This window comes from Zingiber officinale, chromosome 3A, assembly GCF_018446385.1.
Source record: "Zingiber officinale cultivar Zhangliang chromosome 3A, Zo_v1.1, whole genome shotgun sequence".
Classification (NCBI taxonomy): Eukaryota; Viridiplantae; Streptophyta; class Magnoliopsida; order Zingiberales; family Zingiberaceae; genus Zingiber; species Zingiber officinale.
Window position 1 is genome coordinate 74058359 of NC_055990.1, and position 15335 is coordinate 74073693.

Consider the following 15335-nt stretch of genomic DNA (forward strand, 5'->3'; position numbering starts at 1 on the left):
AGGCGAATGTGTTGCACAATTATTATGGATGATGTATACTCTAAAAGATTTCAACTTAAATATCACAAATGTAAAAGTATTAATTGACAATATAAGTTCAATTAACTTAACCAAGAACCCTGTGCATCATTCAAGAACCAAACATATTGAAATTAGGCACCACTTTATCAGGGATCATGTTACTAAAGGTGATATTGAACTCAAATACATTGAGTCCAAATCAAATTTAGCTGACATTTTCACAAAACCACTCCCTGAAAGTGAATTTAGCAACTTACGTCGAAAATTAGGGATGTGCTTAATAGACTAGGATTTTTCAAAATAGATTTCAAAAATAATTGTTTTCAGATTATAAGCTAAACCTGTTTGTTTTCAAAACTTTCCCTTTTTAGATTTTCAAAAATAGTTTTGGCCTTAGACTAGTTTTGAATCCTTAGAAAGCATGTACCCATAGGACTAGTTTTTGAGCATCTCACCAACACCTTAAGTTTACCTTGCTTGTGTTTGACAAACATAGAAAGGGGTGAAATGCATAGGCCAACTGTCTGGACTTAAGATGCATATTTCAGTGCATCAGCACAAGTCTGGACGTTAAATACAAATCAGACATTAATCAGATTAAGTTAATTAGTCAAGTCAAACACTGACTGCTTATAATCAACTTAATCTGACTAACCAAGTGAAAGCTACTATCTTCTGATAGTTAGTTAGTACCTAATTGGTTAGACAGCTGGTTAATTTTAAGTGTCAAATTCAGAGGGGAGAAATTAATTAAAATTTTGTATAGTTAAAAAATGCTTTTGTACATCTATTTTAAATCTAACTTATCTTTGAACACTATTTTTCAAGAAGTAAAATTTAACTGAGTGTTTGAAAAATTGGAAGTTTAAAACTCCCACCTAATTTTTAAAAACTTGATTTTAAAGTTGAAATTTGTTATAAATTTAAACTTATTCAGTTTTGTAACATATGCTTGAAAATTATAACAAATTTATTTTGGCTAAATTTTATTTACTTAAAACTAGATTCAACTTAGTGTTTGAAAATTGGAATTTGAAAATTAGATTTTACCTTTTGAATAGTATATGTTACTTAAATTTGAAATTTGAAAAACCTGATTTGAAAAATTTTAAACGTTTGAAAAGATTATCAACTTTAAACTTATAACTTTTAAAATTCATTATTGCAAATATTATCTTTTGAAAATTACTCTGCAATCTAAGTTTTTTATAACTTAAAGCAATTTTTCTAAGACTCCCCCAAGTCAACTTAACTATGCTTATTTACAAGTTTTTTTTGTACTTTTATCAGTATCTTTTTTAGCTGTCTCTTAAATTTACAAATTTCTACAGTAACTCTACACTATACTTATTTACCATTGCCTATTTTTGATGAATGCCAAAGGGGGAGGGTTAGGTGGTTAAGTTAGCTAAACCAAATTGAAAACACCAAAACTAACTTTTAAAAAAAACCATGTACCTGTTTTATTTATTTTTTGCGTCTTTTCACTAACTTAACCAGGTTGTCATTCCATCAAAAAGGGGGAGATTGTTGGTGCGGGTAGCACTAACGGTCTAACCTAGGTTTTGATGGATGACAAATGGGTTAAGTTAGTTTTGTTGTTGTCTAACACTTTGATCGAGTGTGCAGGAGAAGTCCAGACAGGTCGACGGGCTGACCGGATGTCTGGCACGAAGCCCAGCTAGGTCGACGGGCTGACCGGATAGCTGGCGAGAAGTCTAAGCGGGTCGACGGGCTGACCGGACGCTTGGCGAGAAGTCCAGCTAGGTCGACGGGCTGACCGGATAGCTAGCAAGAAGTCCAGACGGGTCGAAGGGCTGACCGGACGTCTGACAGGTAAGTGAGGTAAGTCACTAGAGGGGAGTGACTGCGAGGACGCGTTCCCGGGAAGGGAACATTAGGCGTCGATCCGACTTAGATCCATTTCAGATGTCTAAGTCGAGATCGTGACTAGATTCCGGTCTCGGAAAGACGGAATCTAAGTCATACTATTTGTGCTAATTCATACTATTATAAAATGTGCTAACAATCTATTTTGCAGGATATATATTACCTCGGACTAACTTTGTTTTGCAGGAAAAGGGAGTTTTCTGGAACAAGGTGGTCCGGGCGCCCGGAGGGGATCCAGGCGCCCGGAAAGCAAATTATATCCAGGCCAAGTCATCGCCACGTGGAGCATCTCGGTTTGAGCAGCTACGTCACATTCCAGGCGCCCGGAGCAACATATAAAAGAAGCCCCAGGCAGGAGCTTCAGAATCAACCTTTCACATCTGAGAACTCTGAGATTACTCGCTCTGCTGCTCTGCGCTCCAACGACGCTCACAAAGCTCCGACGACACGTTCCCGCTCTTTTAAATTCCTTGTCTGTCGGTACAGCTTTGTTTTTCTTGTCATTAGCATCTTTTTGTACTTAAATTGTAATTATTCGAATTGCTAGTGAATTGCCCAACGAAAGTACTCAAGGAGTACGGGCCTTCGAGTAGGAGTCGTCACAGGCTCCGAACGAAGTAAAAAACCCTGTGTCTACTTTACTTTTCCGCTGCGCTTATACTCGATATTTTCGAATCGATATTCACCCCCCCCCCCCTCTATCGAATCTAACGGTCCTACACAAAATTCATCTTTGGCTACTAAGAGGAAGCTATTTATAGCACCAGGTTCTTTAGCTCGAGGACGTGGCAAAATCACAAGGCATTTAGGATTGTCTAGACAAAATCATGTTTCTGGAACAATTGAACATGAGCCTTCTTTGGTGAACACATGTAACAATGATATGCAATGTGCGTCTGAACAAGTTGACCTTTTGGAAGACTCTCAAGCTCAAATGGAATCTAACCAAGGTATGAAAAAGTAATTTATAGTGTGGTAAAAATATTTTCATGTTTAGACAAATCATTTTCATGTAAATCTAAACTAATTATTTTCATGTTTAGACAAATCATCTACTCAACAAAATTTGAACACGTGAGGTAAAAATAAGTGTGGTATTGTGTGTAAATTGAAAAATGGAGAGAAACTTCTTATAAATTTCTATATGGGTCGAGTTGTTGGATTGAATCATCAAGCCTTTACAAGACATTTGGGTATAATTGTAAGAGATGGAAACATATGCCCAGTTCAAGTTCTTGCGTGGAATAAAATTGGTGAAGATGCTAAAAATCACATGTGGGTTGCTGTTACGATGAGTCTCTTACCAATCTTTGAATGTGTCACTATCATTATGTATGTAGGTTCCTATTATATAGTTATGGATTTGATGCATTTCTATAGGAGACTTGATCTATGCTTCTTTTTGTAAAGCTATGTGATTTATACTTTCTACGACTAAGGTTTAGATGCATCATATCATGATATATATTGGCATATAATTTCAAATATATGGAATTATCTGTGCAAGTAGTCCTTTATTTTTGCCACCGTAGATGGAATTGTATCCATATCATAGTTTATTGATTGGACTCAAACCATATCATATGAAATATTCCTTTATTGGACTCAAACATGTCATATTGTTTCAACATATGTTTAAAATATTTAATACTGTCCAATTTTTTATTATATGAAATATCTCATTATTATATGCTTTCCAAAAAATTTTCAGGATAAATTCAAAAATGATGATATTGAGCTATATCATGAGGCAACCCTTAAACATATGCAACAATTATGGAAGAATTGGTGATGCGAGATGAACTCCAAATTTGTAAAACCATGCAAAACATGTCAAGAAGTTTTACAAAATGTTCCCAAGGGAATGGATAAACAAGATTGGGAATGGTTGGTTAAAGAATATTTTTTTAAGTGAAAGTTTTCAGATTATTCTAATCCCATCTTTTTTATGTTATATTTTACTTTTTTAATTTAAATGTATTTTTTTATAAAATTATACTAATATTAATATATTTGGAGAAAATGAGTAAAACAAATACACAAAACATATGCTTGAAATCTATGTCACATCGAACGGGAAGCAAGCCTTTTAGGCAATTAGCATATGAAATGGTAAGATATATATTATAAGGATTTTATATTAATTTAGACATAAAATTGTGTCTTATTAATATTTATAGGGAGGAAAAGATGGATAACCTCCAGATTTTGCATCAATGTTTTTTGAGACACAAAAAAAGGGAGACTATATTGTTGATCTTGATGCAATGGAAAAATATGTGAGTATATAACATTTTAGTTCATTTCTTCACATGATATTTGATTCATCATAGATTTCAAAATCTTTTATTGAAGAATGAGATTTGTGAGGTTGTTCAAGAAGATTCTTCCTTGTCAAATATTCAACTTGTTGAGAAATGTTTTGGACCTCAACGACATGATCATGTTTTTGGCCATGGAGGAGTGAGACCTAAAGATGTGAGAGGACCTATTGCGTCAAAGAAAGAACTTCATCACGAGAATGTCACACTACGTGAGAAAATGAATAATATGGAATCTAAATTTAAAGCTTTTAAGGAGTTGATGCTAAAAAATTTACCACCTAATGTGCAAGTAACTGCATCGGCTTCAAATACTAGTGAAGGTTGAATTAGTTACTTTAATTTTTTTTTTTTTTTTTGTTTATTACTTGATAATGAGAATAAATAGTTTTGTTCATTTTGAGATGTAAATGCTTCATAGGCGCACAAGCAATTGGTGAAGAACAATAGAATGAAGGTTCATAGGCACACAAGCAATTAGTGAGGAACAATAGAATGAAGGCTCATCTTAGTGATTCACGGGTATTCTTTAAAACACTTTGTGTACTTTGTTATAATGTTATGGAATATGTAATCTCTTTTGCATGTTAGGAAATAACACATTTCGAAATAGAATGAAATTCACTGTTTTTTTTTAAAAAAAACTTTGTCCAACTCACATGCATGTCATAGCCTACATCAGATTGCTGATCTGCATGTGCCGCACAAATTTCTTTCTTTACATCTACACTATCACCAACTGTTTCCATACAGTAATTACAATATTAATTGTTCTTTGAGATAGATTGGGTAAGTTACTCACTGATGGATCAACAAAGTTAAAAAAAATTTGTACCTTTCTATTGGATTTCACATGAACATCGTTGCATTCCATTGTTTGAATTGCCATGTCTATTGTTACATGTGGACAATCAGATTTTGGTTGAATAACCATAGCCTCCCTCACTAATGGTTCCTTAACATCATTTCCAAATAAATTTTGTATCTTGTTTCTACCATTCATAGTAAGTTTGCTATTTTCAGTAGTTTGTATATAAAGATTTCTAAGTTCTGTTAAAGTTTTTATTGCGATACTCATTTTTTTTTTTGTATATTTATTATAGGTATTAGAGCTTGGAAGGGAAAGACTTTTTGAAGTTTTTGAGAATGTCAACATTCTTGCATACGAAGACTTTAGATCAATGAATATTTTTGATGTAATAGATGTTAATTTTGTTGGATGATAATTAGACATTGTGATATCAAGTTTAATGATATAGAAACAATTATCATTAATTACTGGATGATGTTTTAATATATTATGTTTTAGTTTTTATTATATATATATATATATATATATATATATATATATATATATATATATATATATATATTTTGACAGGTCTGATAATGCAGTTGGGATCTTCTGGTCCGCAAATTGCGGATCAGGGGATGGTCCACTGCATGGGAACCCTTGATTTGGATGAACCCCACCTTTAAATAGGTGGAGCCCATCTAAATCAACGGTATAAAAAAGTGAACCATCCACTGGTCCGCAATTTGCGGACCAGAGGATCCGTGCTCCCGATAATGACGGTATGCTAAGCCGTCGTTAAATAATTAAATTAAATTGTAGTATATATAATTATTGTTGTTATTATTAACGACAGTATTATAACCGTCGTTATTATCATTAACGATGGTATCTAAACTCTTCGCTACTGTCATTAACGACGGTAGTTAATACCGTGGTTAAAAACTTTTACCGACGGTATTTTATTTCCTGTCGTTAATCAATTTCCGATGTGTACTTTTAGCTACAACTTCCTACGGTATTAAATACCGTCGTTGATGACCTTTAACGATGGGAAACACCCCTTTAACGACGGGATATCCCGTCGTTAAAGGGTCCTTTTTCAATAGTGTCTTTAGGTCACCTTAAAGTTTTCTATCCGTATAAATTTGAAAGTATAAATATTTCAAAACTGTTTTTTCACTGGGAGAAATTAATTCCGTAATACACTGCAATTAAAAATTAATATGTAAATATCCGTTGCACCGTAATCCGGAGCTCAGGTTCAGTTTTTAATAGAGCAGTATAATCAACTACAACTCTAAGCAAACGTTTAATTCCAACCTCCTCTTCTCTTTTCTGAATCGGCTCATCCTCTTCCATTTCGTAATAAGCGAATTGAACTTGGAACAAGATGTTAACACTTGGAAACATAAGCTTCGTTATTATAATCGCCTTCTCGACGGCTCTACTGGCGAGACTCCTCATCACTTATTCCTCCGTCGACCTCCGAAAGTCCACCTCTCTTCATCGCCTATGGATCACCACCCAGCTCATCGTTCTAATCATCTGGAAGATTTTCCCCGCCAAATCCGACGCCGACCAACCACCACAATCTTCAACGGAGATAGACCTGCCTCCTGACGTAGAGGAGTCGCCGCCGGAAATGAGCTGGTCCTCTGCGCCACCCCACGAGCCGGAGCCAGAGGGGCCGGTTGCGACCGAGCACCCCTCGATGGACGACGCGTGGAAATCGATCGACAAGGGTGGGGGCAAGAGGGTGCTGACGAAGAGCGAGACTTGGGAGCCGCGCGGGAGGAGGGAAGCGGAGAGGGCGGCGGCGCTGAGGAGGACGGACACGGCGATGCTGAAGACGGAGAAGAAGAGATGGGAGGAGGTACATGTGTGGAGAACGCTGGAGAGGCAGGTGGAGAGCCAGGAGGAGCTATTCCAGCGCGTGGAGACGTTCATTAAGAAGCACTACGATCACCTCCGGCTTCAGAAGCAGGAGTCGGAGCGCCGTCGCTTCTTGGAAAGGCAGCTTCTCCCTCAATAGAGCGTAAACCTTAGCATAACTGCTACAATTCACAATCATTTGAATTCTTCACTTCTTTGTTCTTAGTTTTTGCTTTTTCCTTCTCGTTGCTTTGCAGGCGGTACAGTAAAAATCCTTCTACTCCAATTGCCGATTCCTCTACGCGGTCATGGTGCATGAGAAATTGTTTATGCGGGAGGGTTAATTGAAAGTGTAAGAAATTGCTTATGTTAATCGAAAGTGTTTGAAATTACTTATGCGGGAGGGTTAATTGGAGTGTAAAATATTGCTTATGCGAGAGAGTTAATTGCTTAGGCATGCAGTAATTATAAGAAAGTATATTCTTCTTGAGCTCCACTGATCAGTTCTCGTTCTGGTAATTAAATTAGTGTAAGACACTTCGATTAAACTAAACAAATATACTTACCCAATGAAACTAAATAGTACTGGCACCTGTAAAAACATCATATATAAATGTTCCATGCCTATCCAAATCATCCTTTATGCGCATAGAAAATATTCTCCAGCAAGAATAATACTTAAATCTCTCCAATTACAGAATGCCGATACCATTGAAGAAAAATCAAAAGCAAGAATTTAAAAAAACACACACACACATGGGATTCATTTTTCCATAATCTGAAGTGCAATCTATGCCCCAGATAATGTGCCATGATAAAGCATCTTTTCAATATCTTAGACCTCTAAAAATTGAATCCCAATCTTAATGAATTAACATTGACTTAATAATGCTTGATTGATAAATCGACCGCTGTGAGTGATTTTCGATTTATTCTAATGACTAGTGAAAAATTTTCATAGGACTAAATTAATCATCTCCAAAATTAATCGACATAGAAGATCTTATGCCAACTAAAATAAAAAATAATAATAATAAAAAAATGGTGCAATCTAGTGTTATTCCCCCCCCCCCCTTTATTCTCTTTTTTTTTTTTAATTCTGAAGACTGAGCACTGTGGGTCCATAACAATGATCTAAACCACAATAGATCCAGAGCAGTGCTGAATTAATCTTGATTAATTATCCCCGGCCCATCCATTTGCAATCACAACTGATTTGACATAAGAAAATAAATGAGTTGTGGTGGTTTCTTTCTGATGGGAAAGGAATGGAGGACAAAATTAGGTTGGAAGCCAAGCCAATCACTGAGGGACCTCCCTACCTGTGTGTGTAATGATGGTTTAATTTGCTCTCTCCGATAAACACTTTCGCAGTGGTATACTCTTAATTAATTAGTTCTATCAACAGAAATCAGAACCAAGTCAAGCTAGCTAGGTCTAATTCTATGAGATTGGCAAGGTGTGTAGGACGGCCAGTTTGGCGCAGAGTAGTTACGTATGGCGAAGCTACTGCCTTAGGCTAATTAAAAAGACAGGCCTCCATAATATTTAAGAAATAATTGAAGTTTCTAATTTGTTTTATGTATTTGTTGGCTAGCATTACTAGGAACAGCTTTAACCCTTAGCTGAAGGCTCTTTTGTAGATGGCTACTTCTAACGGAGAGGGATTGTTAGGGAATTATTGGTGCAATCATTCTTAAATTAATGTTGATTAATTTAACTAAGTTCGAGTGAATTTAAATTTGAGTTTTGATCTTTGGATAATATGTAATATACAGTATATGAAAAGAAGTCAAGTAGATCATAGAGGACCAGATATTTGACTTTGAAAGTCCTAATTGGAGATTAGATAAAACAAATCTTAACTCGAAGGTTAGATAAAGGAAAGTCCAAGTGAGTCAATGAGGATCGCACGTTGGCAAAGGAAAGTCCAAGTGAGTCAAAAAGGACTGCATGTTGGTAAAGAAAAGTCCTAAATGCGGTTAGATAAAAGAAAATTCAAGTGGGTCAAGGAGGACCAAATGTTGGTAAAGGAAAGTCCAAGTGAGTCAAGGAGGACCACATATTAGTAAAAGAAAGTCCTAACTGTGATTAAGTAAATGAATGTCCAAGTGGATCAAGGAGAACCACATGTTGGTAAGTAGAAAGTCCTAACTTTGGTTAGGCATGAGGAAAATTCAATTGGGTCAAGAAAGACCACACTTGGTGATCGGAGCCTAACGGAAAGTTAGCCAAGTCAATGTGGGTCAAAGGTTGACCGGAGACTTGGTCGGCAAGTCCCAATAGGTTACGATTGATTGAATGTTGGACAAGGGAATCCTAGACTTGAATTAAGCAAGTTAGGATTGGCCAATCGATTGCCCCTAGGGTAATTGATTAAGCAGTGTTTTATCGTGAGAAGAGGGAATCAGCTGAGACAATGGATTAAGGCTTAATCGATTGGACTAATTGATTAAATCCTTTTCATAAGTGAATAGAGAGTTATGGAATCGATTGGGTAATCAATTAAGACTCTCTGAATTGATTGGGATGACTCACCAATCAATTAGAATTTGAGAAAAAGTAGTTCTGCAGATGCATGAACGGTTGGATAATGTGGCAATTGATTAAGGAAAAGATGAATCGATTGGGAGGTGTCGAAGAACCTTAGAAAAGGATTTTTATAGATGTTTCGAATGAATCTCTTGCACACATCTTGGTTGTTGATTCTTCGAACGTTAAGGAAGAAGTGTTACTGTATTTTCAACTATCAAGAGACATCTACAAGTTACAAGAGATTAAGCAAGGTGTTTATTGTATTGTGTATTCATTTCCTTATTGTATTTTCTTGTTGTGTGCTTGTACGAGGTTTCTCTGCCCCCATATTATTTCTAAGAAGGAGGATATTTCATAATGGAGTGTGTGCACTATGTGAATCCTTGGATTATTCACCTCAAGTATGTGGATATCAAGTAAAATCTAAAGTGTTAGCATTGGTGAGTCTCCGCTTCAAGATATCTGCTGCAAATCATGATCGATGAAGTGATCGAAGCTATTCACCCCCCTCTATCTCCTAGAGTGTCCCAACAAGTAGTATCAGAGTGAGATCGATCTTTATTAGACTAATCGTCAAGAGAGCAACAAGCTAGAGAAAGAAGAATCATTGAAGTTTGAAACCCTATTTTCAAAGTCAAGAAATTATCATTCAAGAAGCGCAAGTTTAAAAATGGAGTGTTAAGATAGATTCAGATACAATATCCGAGCACCTCCACCATTCTGATTGGAAAGCTTCGATCTTTAGAAATCAAGGGTCAAAAACTACTTCATAATGGAGATAGAGTAATGGTTTGTTCTAATGGAGAGATTTGAAACTCCAAGAGGCTCAAAAAGAAAATGGACTGAGGAGAAAATCAAAAGATTCGAGGCCAATGAGAAGGTAACTAAAATTTTGGTTAATTTATTGTCAAGCTCTATTTTATGCAAAATTGGAGAATATAAGGATGAAATGAGTTATAGAGGAAATTGGCCAAGCTCCATGAAGATCCCTCCACTTTGTCAAATCAAGACAAATCCAAGGAGGGAGACTCATTGGATCAAGAAGAAGAGAATTCGGATGTTGAAAGATACTCAACATCCAAAGAGGAAATTGAAAAGGCATCCACCTCAAGGATTGAGGGGAATCATCAATCTTTGACACCAGAGCAAGAAAAAGCTTCTACTTCTAGATAAAATAAAGAAGGATCATGTGTCACCCCTACAAGTAAAGATATAAAAAATTTAATTTATAAAGATAAAAATCATATCATATGCTTTGATTGTAGGGAAAACGGACACTACAAAAGCAAGTGCCCTAAATTTGAAAAGAAAAAGATCCAAGTGGCTCCCAATGGCAAGGAAAAGACAAAGGAGGCCTTACCCGTGATATGCAAAGGCAAGAAGTACATTATGTGTTTCATTTGCAATTAAAAGGGGCATTACTAGAATCAATGTTCTAAGGAAAGGCTTAATAAGAGAGGAAGCTCACTTCAAGGAGGAGCTTCAAAGAATAGCACTAAGGTACTATTTGTAAAATATGGAAATAAAATAATAATTAAATAATAAGATTATTTGACAAATAATCTTATTGGAATTTTTAGGAATTTTTATAAATTTTTTGAGGATTTATTGGAGCTCGTATGACGAGTTTAAGGGGATGAATTTGTAGGTTTGGGGAAAAGCCTATTTGGAATACTCAAAGATGGGAATTGATTGAGGAATAAACTTAAATTTTGATTTACCGAAACCTAAGTTCTAAATATAAATACATTTCTTTATTGCTTTCCCCTTACTCGATCTTATCCCCTAATCTCTCTGCGTCGAATCCCTTTCCCTTCCCCGTGCCCTAAGCCCGACACCGCTTCTCCCCTCTCGTCGCAACGCCACCCTCTCCACCTTCGACGAAACCTTTTCTCCCCAACCCATCACTGATCTCCTCCCTCACGCGAGCACCCCAGCCGTCGTCTCCTCCTCCCTCAAACGAGCACCCTAGCCGTCGACTCCTCCTCCTCCCTGAGCACCCCAGCGACGCTGTCCTTGTGCCCTAGCACCACCGACAGCCACGACCCGAGCGAGAGTGCCCTATGCGTCGCCCTCTCCCATCGCATCGCTCCGCCGTCGTTGCACAGAGCAGTGTCAACGCCTCCCTTCTCATCACCTCCGCTCGTTCCATTCCTCTCATGCCAACATTGCTATTCCAGTTGCTCTTCTCTCTTGCGATATTCTCGATGGTGCCGCAAGTGTTTCCTTGAGGACTGAATTGGAGCAATGGTTGAAGGATCATCAACGGCAGAACCCTAGTGATCTGTCCACTATTGCATCATTTACCCTTCACCGGATTGGAAGCACAACCACCAGGCTCTTCTTAGTCCATGGGAGGCTACAGTTAGCATCTCTACCTTTGTTCCTTTTCCCATTTGATTTCCATCCAGGGTATTCATCTAATTTACATATAGGTTGCAGATCCAATCTAGATAACTAGGATCCTGTGGAATTTCGTCCAGCAAGTGTAGATTTGGGGTACTTGACATAAAGGGTAGAAGCTTCACCTAACTTCGATTGTAGCCTCCAGCAGCACCTTCTTCGACTGAGAGTTAGCAAAGGTGTCTCTTATTTAGGTTAAGTTGTTAGCATAGAGGCTATAGATTAAGCATTAGGGTTTAATCCTCATAAGTGAATGTATTGATGGTGAATTGGGATGTTGGAATTGAAGGGGCAGTGGTTCACCTTCTCCGATCATGAAGCGGTTTTCTCCGGCTGAGTCTTCAAATTTGGGTAAGTTATGCTCAATATAAGGTTAAGTATGGATTGGTTACAATCGGTATTGGATTGATTATGTTTCTAGTAAACCCTAATTGGAGATTAAATGGTTAGAGTTGCTTAATCTATTTGGTTTTGGATTAGAGATTCAATTATGAGTTTATTTCTCTAGTTGGATTAATTGATTCATGATGCCTAGTTGATTTAAGATTTAGAATAAATGATATGTTGATTTGAGTGAATTTTGGAGATTAATCATGTATAAACCTAATCTAATTAGGTTGTAGTATGGTTAAGATTAATTGGGGGTTTATCTATAACCATGTTTGATTAGAGTGATTCTATTTAGGTGGGGGGAGTTGTTTAGTTAGTTACTTCCTATGTAATTAGTTAAATTATATATATATATATATATATATATATATATATATATATATATATATATATATATATATATATATATATATATATATATATATATATATATATATATATATATATATATATATATATAGATGTGGGATTTATTTTATCACGATCGATAGATTTAAGGCAGGTACTTCTTGCTTTGTTTCTTTTAGTACTTTGACCTTGGTGCATGAGCTATTTTTGGATAAGGACTGCTTTACCTTGACTCCACTCGTTTTGTTAGTATTATCCCTAGTACAAATTATGAGATGACTATAAAGGGCTCCTTCTTTTTTTTTTTTTTATCATATTTCATTATTAATAAAGACAAAGTTGGTTATTATATTTACTTCAATTCAGTGACGAATGAATAAATATAATAATGTTCTAGAGTAGGAGGTTCTAATCTACAACATATCAATTGGTTGAATTGATAGTGAGATATTGTAGTTATACATAGAGCACTACTATTTACTATTCCTAGTCAAGCATTAATATGCAAGAACAATATTAATGCGTTGAGACTAGCATGTAGGTCAACGGATGACTTAATCTCACAAGTCATGGATATGAGATATCGGGTTGACACATGAGTAAATATTAGAGAATATATACTGAATGACCCACCATGAGAATGTTTCATAGATCGTTATATGAGTGTCATAAATATTCTCATGTGACTATTATTATGAATAGTCCTTAGACCTGAAGTCACTACGGTTCTCTACATAAGGAGTTGTATACTTTGGTATCGACAAATGTCACCCGTAATAGGGTGGACCATAAAGTCGATCACTAGGTATGTAATAAATTAAGAGGAGGGATGTGAGTGATATAGATGAGATCTATCCCTTCCATATGATGCAAGTGATATCTATGGGCCTCGTGATTAGTAAGATACAAGAATGCATGACCATGTTTAAATAAGTCAATATGTGTTCTTGAGTTTATTTAATTGAGTGTGTCTACTTAGAGATCAAGAAACATAAAGATTGATAAGAGAATGACACGGTTTATGCCTCATTGATCAATCTAGATATTCAGGATAGAAGGATTGAGTCATACAAGATAATAGCCACGGAAAGGTTAAGTCGGATCTTGACATTCTCGTCACTTGGGTAATAATGATGCCTTGCAAGATGCCACTCATTGCTTATGTATTTAAATGTTGATTTGGATACATTGCCAATGTTACGAGAACCTATTGGGTCACACACAAAGAACAAGTCAATAGAGATGGATTCATATGATGAATCATTGGATTAAGTCTAATTCAAATTGGACTCATTGAGTAAGACTCAATTAAATCCAACTATTGGATTGAGTCCAATTCAAATTAGACTCATTGAATCAATTGGATTAATGATTAATGAGTTGAACTCATTATATGATTTTATAAATTATTTGATGATTAATGAGTTGGACTCATTATACGATTTCATGAATTAATTAATGAATAATGAGTTGGACTCATTATATGATTTCATGAAATTTGAATTCATGAAGAAAGAGGAGTGTATAACTTGAGTTACTCATGCATTGGATGAAGAATGAACAATTTGAATTGCTCATGCATGGCATGCATTGGATGCATTGAATTCATTGGATGAAGAGTGAACCATTTGAATTGCACATGCATTAGATTCATTGGATGAAGACAAATATTAATGTCAATCAAGACAATTAACATTAAGGCAGAGGCAACTTCATAAATATGTAAAAAGGGGTTTGGGGATTTATTTTCATGATGAGTTTTTGGTGCTCTAGCTCTTCTTCCTCCTCTCTTCCACTTGGCTAAAACCTCCAAGAAAGATTGTTAGCACAACCTTTAGTTGTTTCATTCTCCACCTTGTGAGTTTGTGAGACAAACGAGACTTATTCGTGTGGATACCATAGAGGCGCGGCCACTTGATCGTGCTAAGATCCGCATCTAAAGAAACGTTGGAATCGGGATTGCGAAGGGCATGCAACAAAGGTATAACTTTCTCATGTAAATAAATAATACTTAGTATATGGTTCCCTTTCGCATGGATCTATTGGAAAGCAACTAGATATTTTCTGCTGTGCTTTCACGTGTTTAGTGCCCTAGTTCCTTATAGTGGTATCAGCGCCACTTGCGAAGGCATATACTTGTTGGGATCGTAGATGGCTAGAGGGGGGGGGGGGGTGAATAGCCTCTTAAAAAACTTAAACACAAATTTCTACAAAGAAACTTGTTAGCACAGCGGAATTAGGAAACTAAAACAAAGAGGAAACAAACACACTAACACACGATTTACGAGGTTCGAGGATAACTTGCCCCTACTCCTCGGCGTGTCCGTAAGGTGGACGACCCCTTGATCTTCGGTAGATCACACCCCGGATAAATTCCGGCTAAAGATCCTCCTTCTCGGTGGAGTAACCTCTCCACAAAGTCTCAAGAAATATATATGTTAAAGCACAAGACTTACAGAGCTCGGTGGCAAAGAAGAATGAACTAACGCTTACAACCACGCGAGGATCAGTGGAAACAGAGAACTCACAGATAGCAGTTTCTCACCCGAGAGCTCAAGAACTTAGCACACCTCAACGATCAACAGAACGTTGTTTTTCTTTTTTCACTTTCTTGCTTTCTTGTTGTTCTTTCCTCTCGCTTTTTACTGCTTCTTAAGCCCCTGTTCTCTGCTGTCATGGATCGTGGTCAAACTGCACAGAATCATCGCTGCAGCCAATCCCTCTTCCTCCTTACCTGGTTCTCTGAACTCACACCAATG

At 36.5% G+C, this 15335-nt stretch overlaps 1 protein-coding gene across 1 annotated transcript; it reads left to right on the forward strand.

The window, feature by feature from the left end:
• Nucleotides 1-6291: 6291 nt before the first annotated feature.
• Nucleotides 6292-15055, forward strand: LOC122053836 (the record flags this gene model as incomplete). Its single annotated transcript, XM_042615779.1, has 2 exons — nt 6292-7014; nt 15037-15055. Coding segments are annotated over exons 1-2 (615 nt in total), but the record flags the coding sequence as incomplete, so codon positions are not given.
• Between the last annotated feature and the right edge of the window lie 280 nt (nt 15056-15335).